This window comes from Caloenas nicobarica, chromosome 5 (genome assembly GCF_036013445.1).
Source record: "Caloenas nicobarica isolate bCalNic1 chromosome 5, bCalNic1.hap1, whole genome shotgun sequence".
Classification (NCBI taxonomy): Eukaryota; Metazoa; Chordata; class Aves; order Columbiformes; family Columbidae; genus Caloenas; species Caloenas nicobarica.
In genome coordinates, this window is record NC_088249.1 from 68176057 (window position 1) to 68189943 (window position 13887).

The following is a 13887-nucleotide window of genomic DNA, read 5'->3' on the forward strand; positions in this document are numbered from 1 at the left end:
GCCCTGACCAGCTCCCCCTGGCCCCTCTGAAGGCAGCTGAGCCTGATACAAATGAAGTTTCTTGCTAATTATAGCAGGCGAGCAGGGCCAAGCGGCCTCGGTGAGGGGGCTGCAGGGTGGGCAGCACCACACTGAGCTGCTGCCCAGAAACCTGCCCCAGTTCCTGGTGCTATAAAAAAGCCGCGGGGTTAATTCAGGACAGCAATCCCCGCTGTGCCGGGCGCTGCTCCGTTCCCAGAGTGCCGGAGGATGCTGGTCCCGGCAGCTGCCTCGGTGTTCTGCTCACAAGCTGCTTCTCTCATTCATCACTTGGAATAATTACTCCCAAATAACACGGGTTTCTGCTGTGCCCAGCATTGCAGCACTGGCCTGGAGGTCAGCGAGGAAACACGGTCCCTCGGACAAGCCCTGGAGACAGCAAGAACTTAAGCGATGTGCTCATCACAGCCGGTCTTTCCAGCCCACAACCTCCCGCTCCAGCTGCCAGACTGCAAAACCCCAATGGGGAATGCCATAAAAAATACTAAAATTAAAACAAACAAAACCCCCAGCCCTTGCTTCCCCAGGCATGACAGAATAACCCCGGCCCCGCGGGCAGGAGAGCATCACAGGCAGTTGCCAACACAGCTTTTATTGTCACAGGACGCAGCAGCAGACGATGCAACAGGTCACTACAGGGCGACGTGGGCGTGTGACGCTGTGAGAGACTGAAATGTCAAATAATTGTCTCAAAGCTTTCCCCGAGCCCAAAATCAGACCGGGACCTTGCAGGCACTGCAGGTCTTCCAGCACATTCACCTCCAAGGGCGCCGCAGCGCTGTGCACCGGGAGAGGAGTGATGCGCCTGCTGCAGACCTGCTCCCGCACACGCTTTGTGCAAAGAGGCAAATCCTCAGGCCGCAGCGATTTTCCTTTGGGGACAGGAAACCTAGTGAGCAGACAACGGGGTCCCTGCAAGGAGCGTCATTTGCACCTCCCGGTATCAGCCCCGTTGCACCCGCGCGTCTGAGCCGCCGGGCAAAGGGTGAGAAGCTGCCCCGGGAACGCTGTTCCTCGGGGATGCAGAAGCGGGATCAGAAATGCCGTTTGGTGGAGTTGCCTCCCCTCGGAGAGGAGCTGCCCTGAGCCAAACGGAGACATGAGACACGGGGCAGAAACCCCCGCAAACCCCGAGCACGGAGCCGCCAGCCGGGACGGAGCAGCCGCATCTGCCGCCTTCACCGCCTGTGCCAGTGTTTTATTTACAGGGTCGTTAAAGCAGAGCGTGCCGAGGGGCCTGAAAGGTTAAAAAACAATTTTTTAGAAAAGCCGGGGATTAACAGGCATTTGTTTTGGTTTGGTTTTTTTATGTCTGGTTTGCTTTTAAACGTGCCCTGGGTGCCAGCCCGCAAGCAGCCGGAGGGAGGACCGGGGCCCTGCAGCTGCCCCGCGGGCAGGGATGGGGGCCTGGGGGGCTGCGGGGGTCCGGAGTGGTCTGTGGGGGCGTGTGGGGGCCTGGGGGCGTCTTTGGGGGTTGCAGGGGTCTGCTCCTCCATCAGCAGCTCCAGTTCACAAAACCAGGACAGAAACACAGCCCCAGGCTCCGACAGATGGACGCTGGTGGCTGCGGATGGACAAACGGGCTGGCCCGGCTCCTCGGGGGCACCAGGCGGCGGCAGCGGGGGGACAGCCCCCGCCACCCCCGACCCACGCGCGGAGGGGTCTGGGGGCTCTGAGGGGCAGGACATGGGCAGCGACCAGCCCTGGGACGGCCGGCCAGGCTGGGAAGGCTTTGAGCAGCCACCGCGAGTCGCGGGGGTTCGACCCCCCAGCAGCACCGGGCTGCAGAAGCGACGGCCGTTGCCCCCAGGACAGGCCGGCCGGTGACAGCTCAGGAGCCAGCGTGACCTGCAGGCTTCCCCCAGTGCCATGGGTGCACATTTTGGGGCACACGCAGACCCAGCGAGTGCTCTGAGCGGGGTGGGAAACCCATACAGACGTGTCTGTGTGGGGTCTGATCCCCACTGAGACACTCGTGAGCCCGCATGGGTTGACCCAACAACACCGGAGTCACCACGAGCGACCTTCTCCAGGAGGAGGAGGGAGCAAAGGGGTGAGCCGGCCAAAGAACATCTACCTGCTGACACAAAGCCCGTTTCTAGGAGCCCGCGGGCATTAAAGGCTGTTGGACCCCGGCCCCCCCTCCCCACCTCTGAACCTTCCAGCCCCACCAGCTGCTCCTCCGCCGCGGTGGCCTCGCGGCAGAACAACGTGTCCCTCGGTCCCGGCTCGGCCGCCGCTCTCGTCCCCGTGTCCCTCACTCGGGGATGTAGTCCCTGAAGGAGTTAAAGCTGAGGCTCCGTCCCGCTGAGCTCAGCGTGGAGCTGCCCTGCATCTTGGGGATCTTCTCCATCAGCTTGGACACTGTCCTCCTCTTGAAGGAGCCCGGCGAGAAGTGTCCCTGTCTCATGAGCTCCTGGTAGAGGCTGTTGAACACCACCACAGTCTCCTCGTAGCTGTCCCGGGTGGAGATCTCGTAGAACGGGAGCTTCAAGGCTTTGGAGAGGTTTTCGCCGTCCTCCGTGGACACCATCCTGTCGAACTGCAGGTCCTTCTTGTTGGCCACGATGACGATGGGCGGCTGGTCGCCGCCGCTGCGCTTGGGGCTGGCGTGGAGGTGGTTGATGAGGAAGCAGAGCCGCATCACCTCGTCGAAGCTGCAGCGGTCCGTCACCGAGTAGACCACGGCGAAGCCATCGCCCCACTTGATCTTCTCCTCTATCTGCAGGGAATCCTCCTCCTGCCGGGCAGACACGTGTGAGCCCCAACATCTGCACAGCAGCACCGCGGGTGCCACCCAGAGAACCTCCCGAGGGACCTGTCGCCCCCTCCCGGGAGGGTTTTGGCCCTTGTGCACCGCAGCGCAGGGAGCCCGGGGCAGGAGTCTGTGGGTCGGGCAAAATCACAGAGTCGTATTTTTGTTGGGAAAGAACTTTAAGATCATCGAGTTGAACCGTTAACCTAACGCTGCCAAGTCCACCTCTAAACCACGTCCCTTAGCACCTCGTCTACGTGAAACATTTCATCTGGTAATCCCATGCTTGAAGACTGTACTCTTCAAAGCACAGCAGTCAGGAGAAAATACTTGGAAATACAACAAATATAAAAAGACAACTTAGTAACGAGCAAGTAAACATTGAGCTGAAGCGACACTGTAACTGATGTTAGAGAGACACAAACTCTCCAAAACATCCTTTTTCTGAGATAAACACGTCTCAGTCAGTATTTCGGATAGAACAGATGAAGCTGGTGGAAGAGCAGGGATTGTTGCGCTACCCCGCTGGGACTTCCCCGGGTCAGCCGCGCACAAAACCGCCTGAGCTCACCTGTCCCGCCGTGTCCAGGATCTCGAAATGCACCATCTCCCCGTCGATGACGGCCACGTGTCTGTAGATCATTTCTGGGGGAGGACAGACAGACGAGCGCGTGTGGCAGAAGCCCCCGGGCAGCAGGTGACAACCCTGGTGGCCTCGATACGAACCGTGCAGGAGACAGCGATTTCCACCCGCTGCAGCCTGCAGCCCTGTGGCCTCCCCAGGGGTGTTGGTCACACCAAGCCGTTCCCTCGGGTCCCCTCCGAACCGTTACAGAAACGTGGACACTTCCCGACGTCCCAGCCCAGCGGTGACGGCGGGAGCTGGGCAGAAGGACGCACAGCCAGCGAGTCGGGACACGTCAGCAGGGACAGGACTTCAGCGCCCAAAAAACCTCAAACCCAAATGCAAACACCAAAAAAGACCCCAGAAGCCAGGGAGGCGCTGCTCCGGTGGCCGCGATTCCTCCTGCCTTGCAAAAGCTGCCCCCCAGGCAGCGCCAGGGCTCACCCCAACAGAGTTTGCCTTGACGAAACAGCAGAAAAGACAAAAGGGCTGCAGGAGCCCGGCGGTGCCGGGGCTGCTGGCTCCGGCCGCTGCCGGGCTGCTCGAGGAGGGAACAGGTGAGTTTGGGGCAGGGTCGGCTCTGCCGGGAGCGGCGCGGGGGGCACCGGGGGCACCGGGCTGAGCCAGCGGCAGCCAAGGCAGCGAGAAAAAGGACTTGACCTACCCAGGGTTGGGTCGTAGTCTCCGATGAATCTCCTGGTGATGAATCTGACGGTCAACGCTGGGAAAAAACCACACCAAACCCAGTTAGGGCTGTCGGACTGAACTGCAGAGACTGGGGGAGGCAGGAGGGACGAGCAGAACCCGCCCCGGCCCCGGCAGGGCCCGTGTGGGGCCAGGAGGTGACACCCCAGCAGGGACACTGCAAACCTGGCCCTGGGGACTTGGGGCTGGTGGCTTCGCCTCAGGGCTCCCCGCTTGCAAACCAGCAGTTAGTGATGGGTGTGCAGGGAGCTGCTCTGGGACACCCGGGAGCGAGAAGTTTGCAGCCCCAGGTGGACACACCGCACAGCAAAACTCTGCCAAAGCCAACGGTGTTGCACGGCTTTTTACTTGCTGTGCACCAAACACGAATATTTCATCTCGTTGCGGTGATGGATTCATTAATCAGCTTGGTTAGCTGTGCTGCAGAACTTGATTTCAGGAGACAGCGACCTCCACTGCGAGTTCACTTTAGCGATTAAATTCTTTTTAAGGCTGATTTGTATTTTTTCTCCCCCTAGAATCCTTCCCTGATTTTACACCGTTAATAGGAGTAACGCTATTGACTGATCCTTGGATGGAGTCTGGCTCCCGGCCAAACAGCCCCTTTGCAGAAACCTCCCTGCCCATCCATCTGCTGGCACGGCGTCCCCACAGCGATCGCATCGTTTGGCTGGTTTTTCCTCCTTGCAAGGGCAAGGCAAGGCAGGACCAGCCGCAACATGGACAATTAAACCTCTGATCCGATTACCGCATCTCCCTACGCCAGAGCCCGGGAGACACGGAGCCCAAATTACAGTAATGCCGGGCTGGGTGAGGTGTGCTGGGGCCGTGGGCAAGCTCTCCGGGGACTGCATGGAAATAAAACAAATTTAAAAAATCAAAGAGACGCCTTAGAATTTTCCGTAAGGGGTAGCAAAAGCTTTGCCATGGTGCAAGGTCTCTGTGTGGGTATTTCCAGCAATGGGGACAGCAGACGGAGCTGCGGTGCAGCTGGGAAATGGCCAGAAACGGGAAACGGGGAAAAAGCAAAGGCTTTCTGAGCAATGAAGCGATTTGGAGGTGCTGAAAATCCTGCGGGTCCGATCGGGGCAGGGAGGCAGCCAGAATGAACCTGTCACTCCTGCTAACAGCACCAAGCCTTGCTAAATGTCCCCAAAGCAGACAAAGGGCCACGAAACCCACAGGTGTTATCCCAGTCCCCTGCTCCAGAGCCGGCACATGGCGAGCGCCCCGGCACCACGGCTGGACCGGCGTCCCCGCGCCGGCACCCTGGGTGACAACAGGAGCCAAACCACACGCCTGGTCCTGCAGATACATCGGCTCAAAGCAAAACTCCCCGCGCGCTCCTTTGTACGCAACGTCCTCCCAGCACAGCTGTTCTAAAGATGCATCGGCGATGCCCAGGTGTGATTTTCTGGCACAGAAACCCGCGGCTGGGAGGCCGCGAGAGCTGAGGAGCACGGCTAATGGGAGGGATGCTCAGCCCTTGGAGCTGTTTATGCCATTAATGGGCATGGACAGGCTGTGCAGGAGGGAGAGGCTGAGAGCCGGCTCGGAAAGGCAACAGGAGAGTGAAATTGGTAGAAAATGAGTGGGAACGGGGAAAACAAAAGCAGCCAGAGCGAGGCAGGAGCAGAGCCCGGGAGGGATGGGATGGGGACGGGATGGGGACGGGATGGGGACGGGATGGGGACACTGCTGAGCAGGCGGCAGTGGGAGGGGGGGAACGGCAGGAGTGTGAAGGGAGAACGAACCCCACCAAATCCACCTCTCACCCGGGGCATCCACCACCCTCTCACCTTCCAAACCACCTCTGGGTTCCCAACCCTGCCCGTCAGAGAAGGGATTTGATGGAACAAGTGTGTAATTCAGCAAAAACTGCTCTGCGGAGATAACCGAGGATCCCGCAGGAGGCAAGTAGCAGCATCTTCAAAGAGATGACCCAAATTATCAGGGGAGAGCAAGACAAGTCGGGCTCAGTTTCTCGAAAGCACCTGATTCTGTGTCATATGCTAGGCAGCCGCCCAAAGCCAGAGCGCATGGTGCTGTACGAGACGAGGAGCCAATTAAATTGATTAAAAATTGGCCGGAGCGCAAGAACACAAGGGAAGCTGCCAATCGGCAGAAGTGGCTGCAGCACAACAGCGTCAGCACGGCCGCACAGCCTTATAAGGAGTATTTTTTTTCCCCATCTTGAACATAAGTAACCTCAGAAGGGGCTGTCCTTGGAGAGCCCCGAAGCTCACAGGGTTAATTTCCTGTTCGGTTTGGTCTCTAGGAATGACTACGGGATGTTTCTGGGAGCGGGGTCACCCCCAGGGTCACACCGAGCCCACGTGCTGCTGTTGGTGCTGCTGCGTGACATCCCTGGGGCCGGCAGCATCATTTGTCTTGCGTTGGGAGCTGTAAGCAGAGCTTTCCTCTGAAGTCCAGCCCGGTTTGCACTGGCCAGCAGCAACCGCAGAGACAGCAGATAATGCTGGATTTACAGCGTCCAGCAGGTGATTTACACAGCCCCAGCTAAAGCTTTAAAGTACCGAGGGGGTTCACCCAAACCTGTCCCCGCTCAGAGGATCTGCGACCTCAGATCACCAGATCTTGAAGATTTACAGACTGCTCCAAAGAATCAAACCATTGCTGAGAACCGTGGGGTTTTTCAGCCCTTTTGCTTGTTCGCACTCCCCCAGCCTGCTCTGGAGACCAGCACCCCCAGCCGCCGCGGGAGCTCCAGCGATGCCACCGATGCTTTTGGCTCCTTCCCGGCGTTTCCCAGGCGGGTCCCTCAGCCCAGACGCTCACGTCCATCGCCCGGGTGCGTGTCCACCGCCCCGCCGGGCAGGGAAAGCACTTGAGGCGTCCCTGTCCCTGGCTCGGCTGGCGCGGGAGCCAGCAGTGGGGGCACAGCACCCGGGGAGGGTGACACGCTGTCCCTTCGCAGGGGAGGACGTGCGGGACAGCAGCCCAGGGGACAGAGACCTGCGCCAGGGTGGCTGCCAGCCCGGGGCCATCGCGTGGCTGCCATTCCCGGGGGCTGCTCCCCGCTCCTGGCACGCTCCCGCTCCCCTCTGCAAGAGCGAGGGATCGATTGCCTCCCCCTGCCCCCATTTCATCATCTACGTCACTGTCACAGCCCCCCCAGGACAGCAAAACAGCCCCGTGAAGGGCCTTGGCACCCGTGGAGCTGCACCGACACGGGGCAGACCCTGCAGATCAGCCCCGCGGGACACCCAGCCCAGTCACAGCAGCCGCCGCGGGGCTGCCGGGGCCAAACCCGCTGGAGGAGCCGCTGAAGCCCCCGGGGATGAGCCGACCCCACGGAGGAGGCACAACCGCCCCTCGCCCGCCCGCAGGAGGGGCCCAAGGCCCCCAGGCCCCGCTCCGCACGGGCTGGACTCGCCAGCGGGGGAAGCGCGGCTGTTGGGGCCGGGCGGGATGCGAGCCAAGCGCTCCGGGCGCTCCGCACAACCCTCGCTGGCGGCTCCGTCTGCTCGCACGCACCGCGAGGCCAAACGCGTGGACTCCCTGGTGCGCCGGGTACACCCCGTTCCTGTGCTCCTGCGTCCCGGTGCTGGGCTGCTAATTGAGATCTGGGAGCCACTCCCTTTAATTTAATCAGGGAAATCATGATTTTTCACTAGCATCGGGCAGGCGGCTGGCCGGTTACGGGATGTGGAAACGCAACTTCAAGGCACTGACAACCAAAGCTGCTGACCGTGAGCCCGGCGGAGGTGCCACCGCTGCAGCGCCTTTACAGGTTGTGCCTCTTCCAGAGCAGCACGCCAGCGGGACATCGCCCTGTCCCCGAGGCCACAGCAGCCCTGGCCGTGTCCCCACAAGCTCTGCGTGGATCACTGCTCCCCTGCAATAAAAACAAGCCGGAGCCGCGTGGACACGCACATTTCCTTGTCAGCAACCCCGCTCCGGGCACGCTGGGTGCTGCAGAACCAGAGCCGGGGCCGCCTGCGCCCCTGGGTGCTCACAGCCCGGCATGGAGGAGCGGGAACGGGGGAAGATGATCCCTGGGAAGGGGAAGGATGATCCAGGCAGGGCTGGGGTGAAGGAGGGAGCTCAGGTGCTCTGGGCTCAGCATCCCAAATCCCCAGCCCGGCGGATGGGGAGAGTTAAGCAAAGTGCCGGGAAAGGGAGTTTTCCTAAAGGAAAACCAAACCCAGCACGGCAACACAAGGCTCTGCAAACTCCGCTCCCTTCGCTGAAAACCAGCTGCAAACTCCAAGTGCCCAGTAAAGCACAAACCTGAGGCTCAGCGTTCGGTGCCAAACGCTCCCACGGCCAGCAGCATCCCCCCGCGACCCGCAGCCCGGGGCTTGCTGCACGGACAGAGGTGGGTTTGGCTCACAAACCCCCTCGGTACGAGCCCAAGGCTGCAAAGCGCCCACGGCGAAAACTCGAGGGGGGAAACTCGGTGCCATGAGACCGAATGGGCTCGAGGGTCCCCTGGGTGATGCTGCTGCTGCCCCGGAGAAACTCCCTCCCCATCCCGGCTCCTGGACCAGCCCCAGCCCCGGCTGCACACCCGGGGGTCTCGACCCCCTTCCCGGGGAAGGAGACCCGGGGTTCCGGGGCGATGCCGGGGGGAGGAAGGGGGGGTGCATGGGGATGCGGGGGGATGCTGGAAGGATGCGGGGGGATGCTGGAAGGATGCGGGGGGATGCCGGGGGACCCCGGAGGGATGCTGGAGAGATGCGGGGGGATGCCGGGGACGCCCGTCCTACCTGTCTTGCCCACGGCGCTCTGCCCCAGCACGACGAGGCGCAGGGTGCGGGCCGGGCTGAGGCTGACGGAGCGGCGCAGGGGCCGCGGGAAGCTCATCCCGGAGCGGGGCCGGGGCTCCGCGCTCCCCGCTCCGCCGGCCGCTGCCGCCGCCGGCTCCGCCCCGGGGGCCGGTCTGGGCTCAGCCCCGGCGCGGTGCAGGCGGCTCCCGGCTGCCGCCCACCTCTTCCTCCTGCTCCTCCTCCTCCTCCTCCCCGCGGAGCCGCGGCCCCCGGGGTCGGGCAGCCCCAGCCGGGCGGTTCGGGTATCGTGCCTCAGTTTCCCCGCACGCCAGCGGCTCCGGGCGGGACAGCTGCTCCCTGGAAGCGGGGAGAGCAGAGAAGTGCAGCAGCCCCCCAGGCTGGGAAACACGGCCAGGTGCTGCCTCCCGCACAGCCCTGCAGGGAATCACCGTTTCATCTTCGGCCACTTGTGTGTGCCAGACAAGCTGGCCCAGCCCCGGCCGTGCCCCTCAGCCCATCTTGCAGGACAGTGCAGTCCCTGCCAGGCCCAGCAGCCCCAGCTCTGCATGGCCGGGGCGCACAGCACCCAGCCCTCGCCTTGGCCACCAGCAAGGGAAGGAGCAAATCCCGGCTCCGCACCCATCAGCAACTAAGGACCTGTCGATATCAAAGCACCAAGACTGCACACTAGGCCTGGAACCAACCTTTGCATGTGCTTCGGTGCGGCAGCACTGCAAGTTGTTGATTAACAGCGTATGGGCGTGCTAAGAGCAAAGGGTTGTGTGTCTTTACACAAGCGTGTACACAGTGCTGAGAAGGGAAAACACCTGCAGCATCTTCATCGTCTTCAGCAAACTCTGGGACACAGCTTGTCCATGTGGCACAGATGCATGGGTGACAGCAGCACCGCAAACTCCAGCAGATGAGCCCCGAGTGAGGGTGCGGAGCGGCCGATGCCCGTGCTGGGGATTCTGCCTCTTCTCCGCGGGTCTGAGTCATGTCCCTGGCACGGGTCTGACCATCTCAGGTGACTTCGCTCGCAGCAGAGCACAAACCATCCGTGCTGCCCTGGATGGTGCTCAAGGTAACGCGAAACCCGCCCGATATTTATAGACCATATCACGTGTGGAAAGCAAACATCCCCGATACCCGCAGGGGACATCGGCACAGCTCCGGCTGCACAGAGGGGCCCGGGATAAACCAGGGACTGGCCGGGTGTCCCTGGGGTGTCCTTGGGGAGCACACAGACCTCACCCCGAAATCCATCCCGCCGCGGTGAGCTGGCACGTGCGTCCCTCACGTGTCTGTCCGCACCAGCCTCTCGTGACATCCGTGTCCCTACGCCGCTTCGCCAAAGCTGACGGGAGACACGTTCCCGGCTTGTGACATCTGGAGCCCAGCAGACACCAGCAAGAGCAAGAAACCTCTGATTTCAGGACAAAATCCGGTTCCCAGCTGGGGAACGGGGGTGGGGGTGGCAAGAAAAAGAAGCCTCCGTTTTGTTCCCTTCCTATTTTTAGCCCAATTTCCTAAGGAAATGAGATGTCTGCAATCAAGCCCTCTGTCTTGCCTGTCCCTCATGAATACCAGTTTTGAATACGTTGCCCAATTTCAGCCAAATCTGACAGCGAGGGAGAAGCTGCAGAGAGAATTCTTCTCCTGCAGGTTTTGTGGCAGAAAATACCCCAATCTCATAGAAAATCAACGTTTGCACTTTGGAAGGCAGGGACCAGCCGGCGGGTTCCTGGCCAGAGGCATCCAGGCCTATTTCCATGGCTGTTCAGGTTGCTCTCGCCCCGCAGTCCCCGGCAGCAGGACCTGGCGGAGCAGCAGGACCCTGCTCTGCTCCCCCACCTCTCGGTCCCCACCCCGACGTCTCTACCTGCCTCAACTTTCCTTGCACCAACGGGCGCGGGTGCGAGGTGGGATCCACGTGTCTTCCCCCACGCGCACGCAGCACCAGTGGCGACACGGCCCCACGCTTCCTGGGGACCTTTCCGCTGGGCGACAACAGAAACACGACTTTATCATCCGGAATCGCTGAATAAGCCACCTCCAGCCCAACCACGCAGCAGCCAGGTGAGAGGAGGTGGAGCACAAATTGTTTTCTGTTGAAATATTTGTGGTCGGGCTATTTCGTACTTGCCGTTTTTTAAAGATGTGGAGCCTGCACTAGGAAAGAAGCCAAAGGCACCTGTGAGTCATGTCCCTGCAAACAACAATCCAGGAGAAATAAGTTGTCCTAAAGCAGAACCAAATCACCTCCAGCTGTAGCCTCAGATCATGGGAGCCCAAAAACACAGTCCAGACTAAATCCCTGCCTGGTCATCGGGTATTTTGAGAGCGGCCAAAAGAACCTGAACTTTGCTGCTTCTGAAAGATAGTGAAGTGTGTGTTTGTTTTTATTTAGAAAAAGATTAAATAAAAGCTGGACCCCTCTCTCTCCATGAGATGATCTGAAGGTACGGGACACTAGAAGATCTACGCAAAACCCAACTCGATTCCAAGCTGACTTTGGAGCCTGCACCCGCTTTCCAACACTGACCGAGGTTTTTCAAAGCTTTGCTCCCACAGTGTTTAGCTCTTGCCCTGAACACCCACTCAAAGGGCTCAGACCCCGCGTTTCCAACTCGTGCAGCACACTTAATCGTCCCTCATTAGTGACGGCACAAACATTGTTCCTATCGGGACAGCCCTGCACGGCAAAGCTCCGCTGCGAGAGCTGACGCTGGACGAGGCCGTCAGGGAACGCTCTCCGAGAACTTAACCAAAGCCACGCCGCCCGTCAATAAACATATTTTTGGTTGCTATAGCAAAGGCAACATGCAATTAAAAAGTGCTCAGACTTCAGGGTCCTCTCCTCTCAGCGGCTCCGCAGACTCGCTCCCCCCTCACCGAACACCCCGAGTTCGGTTCAGCCGCGCGGGGCTGCGGTGGTGCCGGGGGCGAGGACGCGGATCCCAAACGCTTCTCCTGGCTTCTATAAATAGGGAGGGAAAAAACAGCAGAAAGGCACCTCCAGCCCCAGCGCCTGCAGACGCCCACCGGGACCATGGGGAAGCGGTTCCCTTTCTCTTCTTAAAGAGGGGCTATTCTTTTGGACAGAAGAGACAAGAAAACTTCTAGCGCAAGAGAAATCAAACCAACACAGATTCCTGGTGTTCTATTCTGTCTGTTCCCGATTTCCAACCGCTAAAGCGTATTTCGACGCGCAGCCAAAATGTGTCCAGACTGTGCTGAGAAAATAAATCTGGCTCCATGTAGAGTTCAAAGATGCCTTTGCAAAGCTGACAGGGAAAAAAAACACACCAAAGGGGCACATTAACAGCATTTCCCTTCCACCCCAGAGGCCTGAACGACATTTCCTAAGAGCTTTTCAAGCTGCCTTGACCCTCCGGCAGGACAAACGCCGGCAGCCCTCCCCACGGCAGAGCACGGGCAAGTTAAGCAGATCTAAATATCCCGTCAGTAAATCCCTTTGCTCCCAGAGAGTTTTGTGCACTTGTGCGTTTCCGCAGCAGCCGGGCACGGAGCAGGATGGACAACGGCCCTCGCCACGGCCATCGCGCTTTGTTAGGCTGCACAAATAATGGATTCCCACCGCAGGAAGCCTTCCCGCTGCGAGAAATGGCTTTGCTTGCGACGCTTATTTTAGAACACAGAACAGCTTGCCAAGGGAAGGGAGAGGAACCCCATCATGTAGGTAATTTGAAACTTGTCCAGACAGAGCTCTGGAGACGTCCCGCAGAGAGCTGTCCCACAAGGGCCGTTCCCCTTCAATCACGACGATGATCTGATCGTTGTGAGGACGCAAACTCCGAATCTGAGCTGCAGACTGTGCTCTGAGCAGCCATGACCACTGCATCCCGCGGGAGGGTCTGGAAGAACAGCACGGGCCTGTTAAACGGTTGAAACCTCCTTGCAAACCAACTCCTGAAGGCATCTGCATCTGGGGAGGAGGAAAAAAGCCAAAAGCCCAAAAAACCCCACAAACTACAGCCAGAATTGAGTGAAGGTGCCACGGTCCATCGTTCTTCGCAGGGCGAGGATGAGGTCAGGGCTGCGCTGACATTCAGCAGCGCGTTCCCTCTGCTGCCGCGGAACACACTTAATTAGTGCTCGGCTAATCACCTCCCAGAGCAGCGCTGGCAGCTCCGTCCAGCGAGAAAACAACGCGGCCTTATTGCAGGAAATGTCAGCGCTGAAAGGCCCTTGTCCCTGCGGGGCTCGGAGCGGAGCCCCAGCCACACTCCCCAAGGCACGAGAGAGAAACCAGAACAGGCGGCGGCTTTGTGGGCAGGAGCGGGCGCTGGAGCTGGGTCTGGCTCAGCACAGGGACGCCCTCCGCCCGCTCCAGTCGGGCTCAAAATCCTGATTTACGCAAAATCCAGCAGCTCTGAGGGGCGATCACGGGGGCGAACGCTGCGGTTTGGCTGCGGAGGTGCTGGGTGCCGAGAGCTCGGCTCTGGTTCTTGTCTCCCCCGCCGAGGATGCCTGATCTCAGATTCCACCCCATCGGACGTGATATTTTGTCCTAACAGATAAATTTCCACTATGAATCAGTGCTTGGGGGGAGTGGGGAAATTAAAAAGTCTGCTTTGTTGCAAAATTTCTGCTCTTAAACCACACTTAACAGCCAGAACAAGGATCAAACATGAGCGGCCACCCTCCAACATGTGAACCCAAAGGGAGACGTGTCACTTCACTCCGGAGAACTGGGGGTTTCTGCTGCCACTTGGAATGGTAAAACACCGCTTTAAATCCCCCCGAACAACATGTCCAAAATGATCCCCTTTTGCCTCAGTCTGAATGCATCATTTCAATAAAACCTGAGTATTTTGCACTAATTCTATACCATAAAATTTTCAAAACAAACCCCAGGACCTCCTGATATTGGTTGAATTTTCCTTTCCTGCATTTTTCTCCCCAAAAACGCTGTGAAGCAAATCTTCAGGAAGGATTCTCAGCAGTGAACATGACCTGGGAGCAGATTTGGGATCCTGCAGTCTTGTTTCCCTGCTCCCTTCAGT

General features: G+C 59.5%; 1 protein-coding gene across 1 annotated transcript; it reads right to left on the reverse strand.

The window, feature by feature from the left end:
* Positions 1-631: 631 nt before the first annotated feature.
* On the reverse strand, positions 632-9006 carry LOC135989089 (ras-related and estrogen-regulated growth inhibitor-like). Its single transcript, XM_065635646.1, has 4 exons — positions 8858-9006; positions 4084-4140; positions 3366-3439; positions 632-2779 (listed from the first exon to the last, which is right to left on the reverse strand). The coding sequence occupies exons 1-4, from the start codon at positions 8952-8954 to the stop codon at positions 2297-2299; spliced, it is 711 nt and encodes a 236-aa protein (XP_065491718.1). The 5' UTR covers positions 8955-9006; the 3' UTR covers positions 632-2296.
* Positions 9007-13887: the final 4881 nt, after the last annotated feature.